We start from the raw sequence: 17,442 nt of genomic DNA, 5'->3' as shown, positions 1-17,442 counted from the left end.
GACGAAGATTGCAAAGCACATGGGGTTACATGGATATACATGCAATCAAAAGTGGGTGTGGCGCAATGGACACACCTTCGACTTGTAATCAAGAGATGTCAGATTCGGCACTCAGCAGGACAACTCGTGTCTATTTTTTAGCGATTAGAATTTTTATTTCATTGTACTAAGTTTACGGGCTCTCTTATAACTGAAAAAAATAGAAATACGCACAAAATGAAATAGTAACTTGGTCAGCAATAACTAGACACATGAAAGACGTGTAATATTAAATTTTTGAAGCCTCGTGCACCAATACTTCAAATCTCATCTATAAATAAACTGCTCTAGATCAGTCCATCTAATCAGAAATAATAAACTCTGGAAGCAGGACATACAATGGCCAAAGGGGATTCTGTAATTCTTCTATTTGAGTGAGCTCATGAACGAGTTCAGTTAAGCTTGGCTCGAGTTCGAGCTCTTTGGTGGAGATCGAGTAGAAGCTCATGTAGATTCGAGTATACAATATGGCTTGAGCTCAAAAAGACCGAGTCGAGTTCGAGTTCTCAACGACTCAATCTCGAGTAACTCACGAGTAGCTCTGCTCACTTACACCCCTATCAACACCCAGTACACTACATTTGCAACTATAGTGTTTGGGGCATCCTGGTCGAGCTGCTCTCTTACTCTGGATGGCTTATTTTGAACTTGCGGTCCTGCAAATTTTCATGTCCGAGCAAGATACCATTTGCCAGAGGTACAATTTGTCGCCATCATCTCCCGTCTATGACTGTAGACAATATAGTTAATACGAATCTTAATGTACCGTCGGCTGTTTGCCTTTTGATATTTGCACCAGCAGTAATCCATTGTAACCAGGAAAAAGAAAAAGTTGTAATAATCAACTGAGGAACTCTAGCTCGTGTCACCTATGCCGACCCTGGTGCAATCACGGGATCGTTACTATCCTTGGCCTTTCAACGAGATTTGAACCCGAGACATCAAGGACATGAATAAATTACCTTGCCATATGAGTTGACCTCTTGTTCGTTTGCCAAAGCAAAGGAACATCCATTCAGGGCAACACAATCCTCTGAAACCTTGCTTTGTCCTCCCTCTCCTTTTGGTACGGTGGATGAAATTATCGATCCTTGCAAATGTAACCAAAAAATGAACCAAAACTAGTTATTAGCAATCACCATCGATGATTAGTTAGCAATCAGCATCAATGATTAGTTCCACAATTTCGAGAGTTGCATGTATATCTACTCTTCCCATAATAAAGAACCATTAAGTTCCAAAGAAGATGGCAAAGCACATGGATTTTTTAATGGAAAGACATGAAATATGAAATAGCAACTTGCTGCGCAGACAAATATTTCACATGAAAGATGCGAAATATACAAATATTATTTGAAGCCAAACGCACCAATATCTCAAAGCTCATCTATAAATGAACACGTAATCCTTGATCATTTCATTCAAATCGGAATATAGCGGCTCCAGTGCTGGAAGCAGGATAATGTTGGAGATGTGGATCAGCTACTGTTTAATTTATCGATGTATTAGTTTGTGTCTTTAAGACTTATGTTGTCTGTCTTGTGTTGTTGATTAACTGTAATTTAGCAGTTAAGTTAGACAGGTTATATTTTGAATTTCAAATATTCTCCAGTGGAAAACAGTTATCTTCAATCAGTTATGGCTTTATATGTAAGGGTCAATGATGTAAGTTATGGGTTAAAAAATGTTAATGAAGTTTTCTCTTCTTAACTTTTCTTCTGTCCATCTCTCTGCTGTTCTGTATGTGCGTGAGTGCAGTTTTGCAACAACTTGCAGACAAGAGTGCATATACTGAGTGAAAGTGAGAGTTTTGTTCTGCAATACTTGCAGACATTGAAGAAATAAAAGCATCAGTGGTATCAGAGCTGTGAAGAATCTTAAGGGATCTGTGGAGCAGGAGGAGAAACGCAAGAAGGAAATCAATTGAAGATAGAGGCTGCTACTTCAGCATCGAGATTCTCCACCATAACACCACATGTGTTTGATGGAGAGAATTACCACGTGTGGGCTGTGAAGATGCAGACATACATGGAAGGGGCTGATCTGTGGGAAGCAGTAGAAGAAGATTATCAAGTGGCTGCTCTTCCAGACAACCCCACGGTGAATCAGATAAGATATCACAAGGAAAGAGTAACGAGGAAGGCTAAGGCAAAATCATGCCTTTATGCTGCTGTAACAGCCACTCTCTTCACCAGAATAATGAAGCTTCAGTCTGCTAAGGCAATCTGGGATTACTTGAAGACCGAGTATGAAGGAGATGAGAAGATCAGAGGTATGAAAGTTCTTAATTTGATGAGAGAGTTTGAACGGTTGCAGATGAATGAAGGGGAAACGGTGAAACAGTTTGCAGATAAACTTGTGGAAATTGCAAATAAGATAATGGTGTTGGGAACTGAGTTGAGTGATCAAAGGTTGGTGCAAAAAATGCTTGTCTCAGTACCAGAAAGGTATGAAGCAACCATTGCTTCATTAGAGAATACGAAGGAACTATCAGAATTGAAGTTTGCTGAGGTTCTGAGTGCTTTACAAGCACCAGAACAGAGAAGAATGATGAGAAAAGAAGAACCTGTAGAAGCAGCTTTGCAGGCAAGGTTGAAGTTTAACAGTGAAGCAAAAGGGAAGAAGGCTTATTAGCCGAGAAAGCAAGGAGAAGTATCTTCAAAAACTGGAAACACCAGTACTGGTGGCCAGGAGAGAAAGTGGCAGAAGGTTCCTTGTCATCATTGTGGGCGAAAAAGTCATCCACATTTCAAGTGTTGGAGGAGACCAGATGTTAAATGCAGAAGGTGTCACAAGATTGGTCATATGGAGGCAATTTGCAAAGAAAAAGGTCACCAACAGCCAGGAGAAGCACACAATGCTATAACAAATGAGGTAGAGCAGTTGTTTGTGGCTTCATGCTTTACTTCAAATGTGATAAAAGATGGTTGGTTAGTAGATAGTGGGTGCACAAATCATATGACAAGTAATGCAGACTTGTTTAGTGCCCTGGATAAATCAGTAAAGTCAAAGGTGAATATAGGAAATGGTGAATACATTGTTGTTGAGGGAAAAGGAGATGTAATGCTTGAAGGTTCTAATGGTGTGAAGCTTATTCATGAAGTGTTGTTTGTTGCTGATATTGACCAAATTTACTAAGTGTCGGTCAACTGGTTGAAAGGGGCTATAAGGTTGTATTTGAAGAATTTGAATGTGTGATCATGGACAGTGAAGGGCAGACACTGTTTAGGATACCAATGAAGGACAAGTGCTTCTCATTTAATCCCTTAGATAAGAAGCACATGGCTATGACAAACTTGCTGAAAGAAGAAGAAGAGCTGTGGCATAGAAGACTGGGACATTTTCACAGCAAAGGAGTAAACTTTCTGCAGAAAAATGATATGGTGGATGGGTTGCCTGCAATTCAGAAAGAAGTAACAGAGTGTAAAACTTGTTTGCTTGGAAAACAAGTCCGGCTTCCTTTTAAGAGATCAAGTTGGAGAGCTGTCTCGAAGCTTCAGCTAGTCCATACAGATGTATGTGGACCTATGCCCGAGGAGTCACTAAGTGGGAGTAAGTATTTTGTGATCTTCATTGATGATTTCAGTAGAATGTGTTGGATATACTTTATGAAAGCTAAGTCAGAAGTAGCTGAGATCTTCATGAAGTTTAAGAAGCTTGTAGAGAATGAAAGTGGGTGCAAGATGAAGGCTATAAGATTCGACAATGGCAGTGAATATACATCAGGGAGGTTCAAGGAAATTTGTGAAACATCCGGTATAATGCACCAGCTCACCGTGCCTTATTCACCCCAACAAAATGGGGTTAGTGAGAGGAAGAACAGAAGCATAATGGAGATGGCCAGATGTCTACTACAAGAGAAGGAGATGCCAAAAAAATTCTGGGCTGAGGCTGCAAATACCGCAGTCTTCCTGCTAAACAGATTGCCCACTAAGTCATTGGACAAGAGAACACCAGTTGAAGCTTGGTGTGGAAGAAAACCTTCAATAGCAAATTTGAAGGTGTTTGGTTGTATATGCTATTCCTATATTCCTCAGGCGAAAAGGGACAAACTTGATAAAAAGGCTGAAGCTGGTATCTTCATCGGCTACAGCTTGGAGTCAAAAGCTTACAGAATATATCAACCTTCAAGAAATAAGGTGATTGTAAGCAGGGATGTAAGATTTATGGAGAAAGAAAAATGGAAGTGGACTGATGAAGAGAAAGGAGAAATGGAAGTCGCACAAAATTGGGAGGCAGCACCTCAGAAGATTTCACCTCAGGACCAAGCTAAACTCAGATGGTTCTGTTAATAAATACAAAGCCAGGTTAGTAGTGAAGGGATATGCTCAAATTTGGGGGGTTGATTACTCTGAAACCTTTGCTCCAGTAGAAAGGTTAGACACTATCAGGTTATTACTTGCTGTTGCAGGTCAGAAAAATTGGAAGGTTTACCAACTTGATGTGAAATCTGCTTTTCTCAATGGTGTGCTCGAAGAGGAAATATATGTTGAGCAACCTGAAGGGTTCATTGCTAAAGGAGAAGAAAGCAAAGTCTACAAATTAAAGAAAGCGTTATATGGCTTAAAGCAGGCCCCTCGAGCCTGGTATGGTAAGATTGATCAGTATTTGCAGAATCTGGGATTTGAGAGAAGTCTAAGTGAATTCACACTTTATGTCAAGAAGGAGAAGGAAGACATGGTAATTCTATCCTTGTATGTTGATGATTTGCTGGTCAATGGAAACAATAAAGTACAGGTAGATGGATTGAAGTTGGATCTGATGAGTTTGAAATGACAGATTTGGGAGAGATGACTTTCTTTCTGGGCATTGAGATTCAACAGAAAGAAAATGAAGTGTTTGTTTGCCAGAGAAAGTATCTCAAAGAGATTTTGATGAGGTTTCAAATGGAAGAGTGCAAAAGTGTAAGCACACCAATGTATCAGAAGACAAAAATGCAGAAGGATGATGGATCAGGTCCAGTTGATGAAAGAACCTACAGAAGTCTTATAGGTTGTTTGATGTACTTAACAGCAACAATGCCTGACATAATGTTTGCTGTGAATGTACTGTCGAGGTTTCTAAGTTGTGCAAGTGAAGCACATATGGTGGCTGCTAAGAGAGTCATCAGATATCTGAAAGGGACATCTTCCTATGGTTTGAAATTCTGCAGAAGCTCTACCTTCAAGCTGCATGGTTTCTCTGATAGTGACTGGGCAAGATCATTGGATGACATGAGGAGCACCTCTGGCTATTGTTTTTCTCTTGGTTCTGCTTGTTTTTCGTGGAGCTCTAAGAAGCAGGAAGTGGTGGCTCAGTCAACAGCAGAAGCTGAATTTATTACAGCCACAGCAGCAACAAACCAGGCAATCTGGCTGAGAAAGTTGATGACTGACTTAGGGATGGGTTCTGACCATGAAACTGAGATATTTGTTGACAACCAGGCTGCTCTTGCCATCTCTCAAAATCCAGTTTTCCATGGGAAAACAAAGCACTTCAAGTTGAAGTTTTACTATCTCAGGGAAATACAGCAAAGTGGTGAAATCAAGCTTGTTTATTGCAGGACAGAAGATCAAATGGCTGATTTATTCACCAAGTCATTTCATGTGGGAAGATTTGAGCACCTGAGAAGGATGGTTGGAGTATGTATCAGTACCTAATCCAAGGAGGAGTGTTGGAGATGTGGATCAGCTACTGTTTAATTTATCGATGTATTAGTTTGTGTCTTTAAGACTTATGTTGTCTGTCTTGTGTTGTTGATTAACTGTAATTTAGCAGTTAAGTTAGACAGGTTATATTTTGAATTTCAAATATTCTCCAGTGGAAAACAGTTATCTTCAATCAGTTATGGCTTTATATGTAAGGGTCAATGATGTAAGTTATGGGTTAAAAAATGTTAATGAAGTTTTCTCTTCTTAACTTTTCTTCTGTCCATCTCTCTGCTGTTCTGTATGTGCGTGAGTGCAGTTTTGCAACAACTTGCAGACAAGAGTGCATATACTGAGTGAAAGTGAGAGTTTTGTTCTGCAATACTTGCAGACATTGAAGAAATAAAAGCATCAGATAATGGCCGAAGAGGATCATGTAGTTCTTCTAGATGTACTTGAGGGTACTAGCCTACCTGGGATGAGACTAAAGATTGCTCTAGCAGAGAAACGGATAGTGTATGAGCTGAAAGGCGAGGACTAGGGGGACAAGAGCCCTCTCCTCTTGGAGATGAACCCAGTTCATAAGAAGATCCCTGTTCTTATCCACGATGGTAAACCGGTGTGTGAGTTGCTCATAGCGATCGAGTACATCGATGAGGTGTGGCCTCATAAGTCTCCTCTCTTGTCCTCTGATCCCTGTGAGAGAGCCCGAGCTCGGTTTTGGGCTGGCTACGTGGACAAGAAGGTTAGATACTTCTCTTGTTTGCCCCGTCCTCATTGTGACAATATGCAATTCTTACACAAAATGCAATATCATCGTTGTGAATAAATCTTGGTAAATGTCTCCACGCAGGTATATGATCTCGGGAAGAAGGTTTGGTCTACCAAGGGAGAAGTACAGGGAAGAAGGAAGGAAGAGTTCATGGATTGCCTGAAGTTGTTGAAAGGAGAGCTTGGGGACAAGCCCTACTTTGGAGGTGAAGCTCTAGGAATAGTGGACATCGCCCTGGTTCCTTACTACACTTGGTTCAGCTCTTACGAGATCTTCGGGGAGTTCAGTATAGAGGCAGAGTGTGCCAAGCTCATTTCCTGGGCTCGAAGGTGTTTGGAGCACAACCAGAGCTTCTCCAAGTGCCTCGCCGACCCGACATCAGTTTATCAGAAGGTTATCAAGCTAGGAAAGTGGCTGGGGATCGAGTAAATCAATCAGGAGAAAACCAAGAGTAACCTGTCCGACTTTGTCTAAGCATGCTTTGCATCTGAATCCTTCTCCCCTGACTAGAAAGCATCCATCCGTAGCGTCCGATTGATGGGTTCTTTAGAATTTCGAGGAAAGATAAAGACCTTTCTCTGGTTTGGTGTGATCATTTAGTGTCTTCCGCACTCACCAAATTTTGCACACTCTCCCTTAAGTTGCCAATTATTCTAAACGTGACTTGCACAGGCTGTGAAATATTTGAAGCTGATGAATTATGATTCATTAAGAATGCCGTCACTTCCCTGTTTGAAATGCAGCAGCTACATTATGCAACGTATATAACACTTGATTTAGATCTTCTGAGGATTAGAAGAGACCTTAGAAACAAGGAAGCCTCCTTTCAAGCATTAACTGGAATGAAATATTTGCCGGCGCCACATAGAACGGCATTTAGCAGATGAGAGGAGCTAGCTGGGGGTAAGTGTGAATTGGATTATAGATGAATTTTGCCTTCTAATCCTTCAGAGATAGTCCCAGGTAGATCCTGATAATCTTTGCTCAGAAGTCTCGTATCCCAAATCATTACTGAGCTATCTGAATCAAGCCCGTCATTAATACCGAAGGAAGTAGATGAGCTCATAAAAGAAGTCAGGTGGGTTCCAGTTCTAGGTAGATTTCAATACATAGTGGAAGAGCGAGATCGCACATCTTTCTACATTTTTTTTCAGTGTCAACCCTGGTATCCGAAAACTTATTTTTCTACTTAAATACTAGTAACTTGGCTTCTGCATGTATTGTGTATACGATCAGGTATAACTTGGAAGAAATGTGCTTTCATTTCTTCAAGCATTGGGCAGTATCATGCTTCCAATGAAGAACATGTTAACGAGATTATAATAATCACATAAGGTCCATAATGACATACCTCAACTGAAACAGAGGGAGTGCACTGTACATGCAATAATCACTTATACCGGGCCGTCAAAATGTTCTGAAACATTCACCTGAATCCCCTTCTATCATTTGGTTGGAAAAGAACATTTTAGTGTCATCTAACCCTGTCACTAAGTTCATGGCCTCTCTCTTAATTTGCCCGACTAATTATGGTGAAATCTTAATTTTCCGGACTGACCATGAAAATCCTGAAATTGACAATCGACCGTTCATGACGAGCGCAATCATTCTCCCATTGATTCAAACAAGAAAGCAGAGGAAGAATACACTGCACAAAAAGTGTTCCTAAATTCCACCACTTTCTTTCTCCATGCTTATGTGTTCTCACTTCCTTTGTTCTATTTTCGATCAGTTTCAGAAGAGACTTCCAAGTTCTCCATGGCCATTATGTAAAACCTATGAGATAAATACCGAAATTATCACTGAATTTAGAGCACACGATTAGTAGCGGAAGCAAGAATTTAAGATTACTTTCAGCCATTAATTTTATATGTGGTATTTGAGAGACCGATTATAACTCGCACGGAGTCACTAAATAATCCACGAGCCTAGCGAACAACCACGAGTAGTATTCCAAATTCACCCGAGACTCCTAAAACTCTTACATCGATCGGAAATCTTCTAAACTCTCAGTAATCTCACATAGATGTTGTGTGTGACCTCACGAATTCCCAAGCTTGAGGACCTATGATCAATGTATATATATAACTCAGCCATCTCCCATCATAAAGGCAACGTAATTACGGAATGAGGAATAATAAATGGGATTACATGGGATAACCATTGGGAGTAGTACTAAAATGAGGACCATACATTTAAAGATCATAATTCCAACAAAACCTGCAATGATAAGTGAATCACGAGAATGTACTTCAACGATAAATTGAATTTTTAATGTTTGGCAGCCTTTATTTATGGTGTAGGGGCGCAAGACACACTCGAAGTACTTCGTGATTAGGTCAAATCAATATAGGAGCGGGATTATTTTTGGTCAATAGATCGCCAAAAAAAGTGGAAAAAGAAAAAAGGAGGAAGAAGAAAAGAACAACACGAAGATTAAAATGATTCCTCAAAATTTCAATCTCCACTCACCCCACTATGGCTGTTAGCAGTCTCCCATGCAATCATGAAACAGCTGACTATGTAAGAGAAACAGCCGTGAAGACATTTTCATTTTCCTCTGCATTCAGGAAAAAAGAAGAAAACACATTAATTTCTCCCAACTTTGGCAGGCCCAGCAACAAATGCGGAGATTGTGATCGTAGAAATTCCCGACTCGTCCCTTTCGATCAAGTTCATCCCCACTAACTATCAGTATTTGATGCGCACAACACAGGAGCACACATGGCGAGTCTCTCCCCAGTAACCTGCACCAGCCCGGCCCATATGCGTGCCCGCCGCAGAAAACCATTAGCTGCGACCATGTTCTTTGCTTGCTCAGTGACACATTCCGCGCAAAACTTGCAGATGGAAGTGAACCAGTTACCACTTTTCCGTGGCTACCGCGGGAGCCCGGCCTCCAATTTTACACAACTTGAAGTCATGTGTAATCTCCAGGCTGGGTATTCTGGGCCAGCACGAGAGTAGCTCTGTGGGGTCCGTCCCGATGCTTGCTCGGGCCGGGCCGGGCCGAACGGGCCTTAGGTGGTGGGGTGTCAGGGGAAACAACTGATCAAGGAGCACTCAGCATGGTGTCGGTGTGGTCTGTAAAGTGTCATGGGCGTTGACAGAAGGGACTATTACTCACTACTCGCCCACATTGCCGAGATCGTGACTCTCATGGCCTCTATCCACTTGCTTGCCTTCTTCAATCAATCAAACCCATAGGCATAGCCATGTCCTTCTTCTTCTTCTTCTTCTTCCTCCTCCTCCTCTTCCTCCTTATATTCTCTCTCATCGTTATGTGCCCCTCGTTAAAGTTCAGGTGTCTGTCTCTGTCCATCTCCTTCCTTATCCACGCCCTGCCTCTGTTGCTTGTCCCAAAGGCTTCTCCGTATTTATTCACTCTCCCTCCTCTCCATAGCTTCTCAGCTCAACTGGGCATCTCATTAATATCCCATATTGTTTTATCTTCCCTCTTCAAACAAAGACGTCTTCTGGTGTTTTATTTGATCCGAGGATGTCGAGCAATGGGGCCGTCGGTGCGCGAAACCCGTCTTTTCGGTGGTTATTTGTCATGTTCTGTCTCAATGTTCTCGTGGCCGGTGCACTAAATGAAGATGTTCGTATTCTTTTGGAGTTTAAGGGGTCACTGAGTGATCCTGACAATAATCTCCACAGCTGGAACTCTTTCGATTCGAGCCCTTGCAATTGGACCGGGATCTCCTGTTCGGAATCAGAGGTAACATCCATCAACCTCTATGACCTGAATTTATCGGGTTCTCTATCTCCAATCATCTGCAACCTCCCTCGGTTACTCGAGCTTAACGTGTCAAAAAATCTGATATCCGGTCCCATTCCTGAAGAGCTTGCCTCCTGTATTAGTCTAGAGATTCTAGACATTTGCACCAATAAATTCCATAGTATGTTGCCGTTAAAGCTCTTCAACATTTCCACCCTGAGAAAGCTCTCTCTTTGTGAGAACTACATATTCGGCGAGATTCCCGTGGAGATCGGGAAGCTAGCCTCGCTTGAGGAGCTCGTGATTTACGGTAACAATCTGACCGGTTCAATACCCGGGTCAATTGGGGACCTGAAGAGGCTCCAGGTCATTCGGGCGGGCCTGAACTTCTTCTCCGGGCCGGTTCCGTCGGAGATCAGCGGGTGCGAGAGTCTGCAGATTCTAGGATTGGCCCAGAACAGGCTAGAAGGGTCTCTTCCTAGGGAGATTCAAAAGCTTCAAAACTTAACCTCACTAATCCTTTGGCAAAACTTCCTATCGGGTGAGATTCCTGCCGAAATAGGGAATCAGAGTAATCTAGAGTTGCTTGCCTTGCACCAGAATTCCTTAACTGGGTCCATCCCGGGAGAGGTCGGAAAGCTAACCCGTCTCCAGAGATTGTACCTTTACAGAAACGAGTTGAATGGGTCAATCCCAAATGAGATAGGAAACTGCACGAGTGCAATTGAGATTGATCTTTCTGAGAATCATTTGAGCGGGAACATTCCAAATGAGTTAGGCCAAATCCCTAATCTTCAGCTGATTCATCTCTTCGAGAACATGCTTCAAGGAAGCATTCCCGAGGTGTTCGGACAGCTAAATCAGCTTCAAAAGTTAGACCTTTCGATCAATAGCTTGACGGGCAAGATTCCAATTGCACTTCAAGACCTCCCAAACCTAGTCGACTTGCAGCTCTTTGACAATAATCTTGAAGGAGCGATTCCTCCTCTCATTGGCGTCAACAGTAATCTCTCGATTGTTGACATTTCTGCCAACAAGCTCGTCGGTACCATTCCTAGGCATCTCTGCAAGTACCAAAACCTAATGTTCCTAAGCCTTGGATCAAACAAATTATCGGGAAACATCCCCCACGGGCTGAAAGTTTGTGAATCCCTGGTGCAGCTTATGCTGGGTGATAATCAGCTGACTGGAAGCCTTCCTACGGATGTCCACAAGCTCCAGAATCTTTCCTCTCTGGAACTGTTTGAGAACCGCTTCTCAGGGCCAATTCCGCCCGAAATTGGCAATCTCTCTAATTTGGAGCGGCTTCTCTTAGCGGACAACTATTTCTTTGGGACAATCCCTGTGGAAATCGGGAATCTAGTACACCTCGTTGCATTCAATGTGTCCTCAAATCGGCTCTCAGGCTATGTTCCTCGTGAGCTGGGAAACTGCCTTCGACTCCAAAGGCTTGATGTTAGCAGAAACGGATTTGGTGGGCCCTTACCGACGGAACTTGGGGAGCTTGTGAACTTGGAACTCTTGAAGTTGTCAGACAACAGTTTTTCTGGCGAAATTCCAGGATCTCTGGGTGAGCTTCATAGGCTTACGGAGCTACAAATGGGGGGAAACTCTTTCACCGGAACAATTCCACTGGAGTTTGGGCAACTCACGGCTCTTCAGATCGCCCTCAACATGAGCCACAATAATCTCACAGGACAAATCCCTGATACCCTGGGGGAATTGCAGATGTTGGAGTCTCTCTACTTGAATGATAATGAACTTGTTGAAGAAATTCCAGCTTCTATTGGAGAGCTCCCTAGCCTTCTTGTCTGCAACCTCTCTAATAACAACTTGATTGGGACTGTCCCGGATACTCCCACATTCCGGAGGATCGACCCATCAAACTTTGCTGGAAATAGAGGGCTCCATGTGTGGGGCCCCGAGGAGTCCCGTCCTCCAACTGGGCCTAATGGGACAACCAGAACAAGTTGGATGAAGGCAGGCTCTTCAAGGGAGAAAATAGTCAGCATCATTTCGGTGATAATCGGATTCACATCTCTGATCTTCATTGTCAGCATCTGTCGGGTATTTAAATGCCAGGGAACTTCTTTCACCTCGCTTGAAGAAGATCAGATGAAAGGACCAGGCAATGTGCTAGAGAATTACTACTTCCCGAAGGAAGGTTTTACGTACCAGGACCTTCTTGAAGCTACTGGAAACTTCTCTGAAACTGCGGTCATAGGAAGAGGAGCATGCGGTACCGTGTACAAGGCTATGATGTCTGATGGCACATCAATTGCTGTAAAAAAACTCAAGTCCCGGGGAGAAGGAGCCACTGTTGATACCAGCTTCAGGGCCGAGATTTTGACTCTAGGAAAGATAAGGCACCGGAATATCGTGAAACTCTATGGGTTCTGCCACCACCAGGACACGAACCTTCTCCTGTATGAGTACATGGAAAATGGGAGCTTAGGAGAGCAGCTCCATTCAAGCAAGCGCTCATACTTGGATGATTGGAATATCCGGTATAGGATTGCTTTGGGAGCGGCCGAAGGTCTCTGCTATCTTCACTACGACTGCAAGCCGAGGATAATTCACCGGGACATAAAGTCAAACAATATCCTGTTGGACGAATTGCTGCAGGCACATGTGGGGGATTTTGGACTCGCAAAGTTGGTCGATTTCCCATACTCGAAGTCCATGTCAGCAGTTGCCGGTTCATATGGATATATCGCCCCAGGTAACTAAGAATCCTCTCGTTCTACCTTAGAAACATTTAAGAGATGGGCAACAACTATCATATCACACGTCATATAGAAGACAATGTTTTGTATTCCGGAAAAAAATTGAAGGAAACATGAATCCAAATATACTTTTGACGCAAAGATACAGATTATTGAGACCAATTCAGGAATCGCAATTGAGTAGTCTTCTCTAATTTAAAAGGACGGTGTAAGATCTTGCTGCGTTAATTTTTTATCATCCCTAAGAAAGTAAATTTGCTAACGAGCTGCATATATCATATTACAGAGTACGCCTACACGATGAAAGTGACAGAGAAGTGCGACATCTACAGCTTCGGCGTGGTCCTGTTAGAACTGATAACCGGTAGGACCCCAGTTCAGCCTCTGGAGCAAGGGGGTGACCTGGTATCCTGGGTTAGGAGATTGGTCCGAGATGGGCTCCAGATGTGCGAGATTTTTGACAAGAGGCTCGAGATAAGCTCGAAAAGGACGATCGACGAGATGTCTTTGTTCCTGAAAATTGCACTGTTCTGCACCAGTGCTTCTCCTTACAACCGCCCCACCATGAAGGAAGTCATCGCTATGATGATCGATGCTAAGGAGGTATCCAGCAGCTCTCCTGGTTCTCCAACTTCTGAGACTCCGTTAGATAAGGATGCTCCTTCGGGCACATACAGGTACATTACCTAACACCAATGAGGCTTAGTTCAAATCTGCTTTCAAGCTGTATCCAAGACGACTAAAAACAGAATGCGTGCATCGTTCTTTTTCTTTTTCTTTTTTGCAGACTCGCTTGCAGATCGGGCTAAGGAAGGAATTCAAGCTCCTGACAATCACATGGAACTTTGTTATCTTTTGTCTGTCCGATTTAAAGCGGCGTGCCTGGAAGAGTAGAAGAGCAATGATCATTAAGATGTGTATGAATAACCCATCATGATTTCATTAGATCTTGGGAAATAGCCTGAAAGCATCTGCAATTGCAAGTATTTGCTGGCATTTGGTAGCAAAATGCGAAGTCGCATCTCATTTCACCTTACCGAACGGAAGTTTCATGTTCAACTTGTTTCAAGGTCCGAGCACACGTATCAAATCTTAGAATGATAGGAAACTGATTCCCAAAATTGGATCCATTCCCCTTAAATTATAATCATGTATCTACAAGAGGCAAGATCGATTTATAAAGTTCAGTGGTTTTAAGCAAAATGAGATTCCCCGACAACATAAACTCAAGATAAAACCATTAAAATCCATCAGCATCCACGAAAACATTTTAGTTATCTGGTCGCAAATTACATCGAATGTGTAAGATCGACACGGGAATGGACAAAGTAATGTGCAAGACAAGAACCCTTCATTCGTATCACTCTGATTCATATACAATGTACTTCTAAAGCTGCTGTATATGTATACAAGGACAACTAATTTTCACCCACCAAAACTGATACAATTTTGGTTGCTTCCCTCTACCTAACTTGACTATCAAGGAAACACACACCCAGTAAAAATAAAAAAGGAGCAAATCCCGCTCATCTCACGAGTCATCTGGACGAACACTTCCCTTTTTTTTAAGGCCAATGAAAAGAAAAGAAAAAACAACCATAAACAATAACAACTGCTCAGTCTAATAATCGCCCGTTCTTGTTATTATTGACGTAGTAACGGTAATAGTTGCCGTTACTGTGGTTGGAAGCGGAACTCCGTGAGCAGTAGTAGTAAGAGTGCTTTGACCCTTTTGCCCTCATGAAGAACTCGAGCCCCTTCCACCACCACCGCCGCCTTCTGTGGCTCCCCGGCACGTGGCTCACGTGCCCTTGCCCCTTCGACTTTGACCTCATCAGCTTCCTCGTCAGCCCCCGGACCTCCGCCGGCGGCCTGTAGCTCCTTATCAGCGGCCACTTGATCCCCTCGAAGAAGAGGTGGCGCTTTATGTCCGTCGCCCCGCCGGCCCAGCCCAGCCGCCGCCTCGGGTCCTTCACCAGGAGCTTCTCGATCAGATCTCTCGCCTCGGCCATCCCCTCCTCCTCCTTCTCCGCCGCAGCTGGGAACCTCACCTGCTCGCTCGACGCTATGTTCCGGAGGGTGCCCTCCTTGTTCCCGCCCTTGAACGGTGTCGTGCCGTATAGCAGCTCGTAGATCAGCACGCCGAATGCCCACCAGTCGACGCCGTTGCCGTGGCCCGCTCCGGATACGAGCTCCGGCGCCAGGTACTCGTGGGTCCCCACGCAGCACTGGGAGTAAGCCGCCGTTGGCTCCGCCACGAACTCCGCTACGACCTCCTTGGATGGCTCTCTTTGTTCGTTGGCCGCACCGAAGCAGCTGCCCCGCCGGTAGGCGTGCTTCGTTTTGGTGCGGTTACTATTACCGGTTCTGTCCTGGTCACTGGGCCCACGGTAGGTTCTGAAGGTGGGGACCACGTCAGCCTTGAAGCACAAATCGAAGTCCGACAGCATGACGTGGCCATTTTCGCGGAGGAGTATGTTCTCGGGCTTGAGGTCTCTGTAGACGATCCCGAGCGCGTGGAGGTACTCGAGGGCGACGAGGACCTCGGCCACGAAGAAGCGGACGGCCTGGAGGGGGAGGCGGTTGGAGGGCTGGCGGCGGAGGAGGGAGTGGAGGTCGCCGCCGGGGCAGTAGTCGATGAGGAGGCAGGTGTAGTGGGAGGCGGTGAAGTGGGCGTAGAGGGTGGGGAGGAAGGGGTGGTCGAGCATGGAGAGGATTTCGGCCTCGGTGTCGACGTGGGAGAGCTTCTTGGCGGAGAGGTGGTCGCGGTCGACGACCTTGAGGGCGAAGCTGGCGGAGTCGCAGTCGCGGAGGCGGCAGAGGTAGACGCGGCCAAGGTTTCCGGTGCCGAGGTGGCGAAGGAGCTTGAGGTGGCGGAGGTGGAGACGGCCGTCGGAGGAGAGGGCGGTGGCAGTCTTGATGGCGGACCAGTTGGGGTCGGAGCCGCGGTGGGGGCGGGAGGAGGAGGAGGAGGGGGCGGAGGAGGAGGAAGGGGAAGAGGAGGAGGTGGAGGAGAGGCGGTCGTTGAAGCTGAGGGTGAGGCTGGAGCGGGCGAGGCTGGAGCGGGCGCTGGAGCAGGCGAAGGTGCGGTCCGTCGCGGTCGAGACGGAGGTGAAGCTGAAGTCGAGATCGGTGTCGGAGGCGGGGAGGAGGTTGTTAAGTGTGTCTTCTTCCATGGTTGTATACCTAGTAAGATCGGATCAGAGAGTGTAACAAATACCAATGAGATGATGATGGGTTTGTATTTGTATTATATATAAGGTAGGATGGCTGGCGGAAGGCTGGTTTAATCCAACTGTACACAGAGAGATGTAAGAGGAGAGGAGAAGAGACGGAGAAAGTGGTAGGTTGACTTATTAAGCTAACGGGACATGAGGTCGGAGACGGACTATTTATAAAAATAAAAAAATAAAAAAAATTGGCGGGAGGAGAGAGAAGATTCTCGTCGGGGCTAATATATGGTCGCATCAAGCAGATTTTAACTATACGGTAAAGTTCGAAGCTCGCTAGAAGGATCCGATGATGGTTATATATGGCTAAAGCGAAGTGTATGGAAATTGATTTTATGTGGACACCTCGTGATATCATAAAAATACATAAAAAAATTGACTAAATATTAGATGTGATGTCCACGTGACTCACATTATGCCGATCCAATATCAAGAGCTGTCAAAAGAGCGCCCGAGCACGGAAGATGAGCCCGGCTCGAGGTCAGTTGTTGAGTGCGGGTGCTTAAGGGCACGTGACATGTAGACAGAAATAGACCACACGTTGCACGACGGGTGTTGAGAATTACAAAATCTCACATGAAAAAGATGAAAGAATAACTACTGATTTGGATACCACCACTTATCAGTTTGAGCTTTTAAGTGGATATGAATCCGAATTCGTATAAGCCAATGGAAATTCAATAGTGCAGTTAGCAAATTAAGCTTTTCTCCTTGATCGTGAGTTCAAATAGAGGCTGAAATCTGCATTCAAATGCATGGATGAGGCTAGCACGTACGTGAATAGTCGAGATTATTACAAATCAATTGTCATATACTGTACGCAGTGTGTATATATATATATATTGTGTGCGAATTTAAGAACATTTTTTCGGCCCACGTCAAAAGTACATAATATGATGTTTAGTTTGTCCATTAATAATTTGTTAATATTATTTGTGACTTTTCCTTTTTCTTTTCTTTTTTCTTTTGGGTGAAAATTTATTTCTCTCTAGATTATAGATAGATAGATAAATAGATGAGGGAGATAGACGGGGATGAGATTGGAATTAAAGCCGCGTCGGGGCATTGGGAGATGGGAGGGGGACATTAATAAAACGGCTAGTCGGCTGTATATGGTGGGAGTTGAGTTGATCTTAATTTAATTGGGCAATGCTTGCTGTGTACGTACTATAATTCATACCACGGTGCAATTAACGCATATATGGTAACCTTGCTGATATTATACTTCATTTTTCACCCCTTTTTTCTTTCCCTTTTTTGGTTGGAGTGGTGAATCCAACATTAATTTATACATCACATGCTATTAAAAATTACAGTAAACTCAATT

At 44.0% G+C, this 17,442-nt stretch overlaps 3 protein-coding genes and 1 pseudogene across 3 annotated transcripts; 3 read left to right on the top strand and 1 right to left on the bottom strand.

The window, feature by feature from the left end:
* Window positions 1-2,844: 2,844 nt before the first annotated feature.
* On the top strand, window positions 2,845-6,072 carry LOC116193313. The gene is made up of 5 exons (XM_031522136.1): window positions 2,845-3,146; window positions 3,248-4,178; window positions 4,240-4,776; window positions 4,863-5,660; window positions 5,986-6,072. Exons 1-5 carry the CDS (start codon window positions 2,845-2,847, stop codon window positions 6,070-6,072), a joined length of 2,655 nt encoding a protein of 884 aa, XP_031377996.1.
* Window positions 6,073-6,084: 12 nt separating this feature from the next.
* Window positions 6,085-6,947, top strand: LOC116192573 (annotated as a pseudogene).
* A 2,324-nt stretch (window positions 6,948-9,271) lies between these two features.
* LOC116215101 (leucine-rich repeat receptor-like serine/threonine-protein kinase At1g17230) lies at window positions 9,272-13,944 on the top strand. Its single transcript, XM_031550682.1, has 3 exons — window positions 9,272-12,881; window positions 13,172-13,562; window positions 13,673-13,944. Exons 1-3 carry the CDS (start codon window positions 9,938-9,940, stop codon window positions 13,692-13,694), a joined length of 3,357 nt encoding a protein of 1,118 aa, XP_031406542.1. The 5' UTR covers window positions 9,272-9,937; the 3' UTR covers window positions 13,695-13,944.
* Window positions 13,945-14,207: 263 nt separating this feature from the next.
* Window positions 14,208-16,243, bottom strand: LOC116215111 (serine/threonine-protein kinase WAG1-like). Its single transcript, XM_031550694.1, has one exon. It carries the CDS (start codon window positions 16,059-16,061, stop codon window positions 14,502-14,504), a length of 1,560 nt encoding a protein of 519 aa, XP_031406554.1. The 5' UTR covers window positions 16,062-16,243; the 3' UTR covers window positions 14,208-14,501.
* Window positions 16,244-17,442: the final 1,199 nt, after the last annotated feature.

This window comes from Punica granatum, chromosome 1, assembly GCF_007655135.1.
Source record: "Punica granatum isolate Tunisia-2019 chromosome 1, ASM765513v2, whole genome shotgun sequence".
Classification (NCBI taxonomy): domain Eukaryota; kingdom Viridiplantae; phylum Streptophyta; class Magnoliopsida; order Myrtales; family Lythraceae; genus Punica; species Punica granatum.
This window is presented reverse-complemented; position numbering and strand designations above follow the sequence as displayed.

What these genes read in the sequence shown, in the direction of transcription:
- LOC116215111 (XM_031550694.1), bottom strand. Translation starts at nt 16,061, where the DNA reads ATGGAAGAAGACACACTTAACAACCTCCTCCCCGCCTCCGACACCGAT.
- LOC116215101 (XM_031550682.1), top strand. Translation starts at nt 9,938, where the DNA reads ATGTCGAGCAATGGGGCCGTCGGTGCGCGAAACCCGTCTTTTCGGTGG. An exon ending in ATATGGATATATCGCCCCAG is followed by an intron (nt 12,882 to 13,171) that starts GTAACTAAGAAT and finishes ATCATATTACAG; the next exon opens with AGTACGCCTACACGATGAAA. An exon ending in GCTCCTTCGGGCACATACAG is followed by an intron (nt 13,563 to 13,672) that starts GTACATTACCTA and finishes TCTTTTTTGCAG; the next exon opens with ACTCGCTTGCAGATCGGGCT.
- LOC116193313 (XM_031522136.1), top strand. Translation starts at nt 2,845, where the DNA reads ATGGAGGCAATTTGCAAAGAAAAAGGTCACCAACAGCCAGGAGAAGCA. An exon ending in ATCAACCTTCAAGAAATAAG is followed by an intron (nt 4,179 to 4,239) that starts GTGATTGTAAGC and finishes GGACTGATGAAG; the next exon opens with AGAAAGGAGAAATGGAAGTC. An exon ending in ACCTGAGAAGGATGGTTGGA is followed by an intron (nt 5,661 to 5,985) that starts GTATGTATCAGT and finishes GCGTGAGTGCAG; the next exon opens with TTTTGCAACAACTTGCAGAC.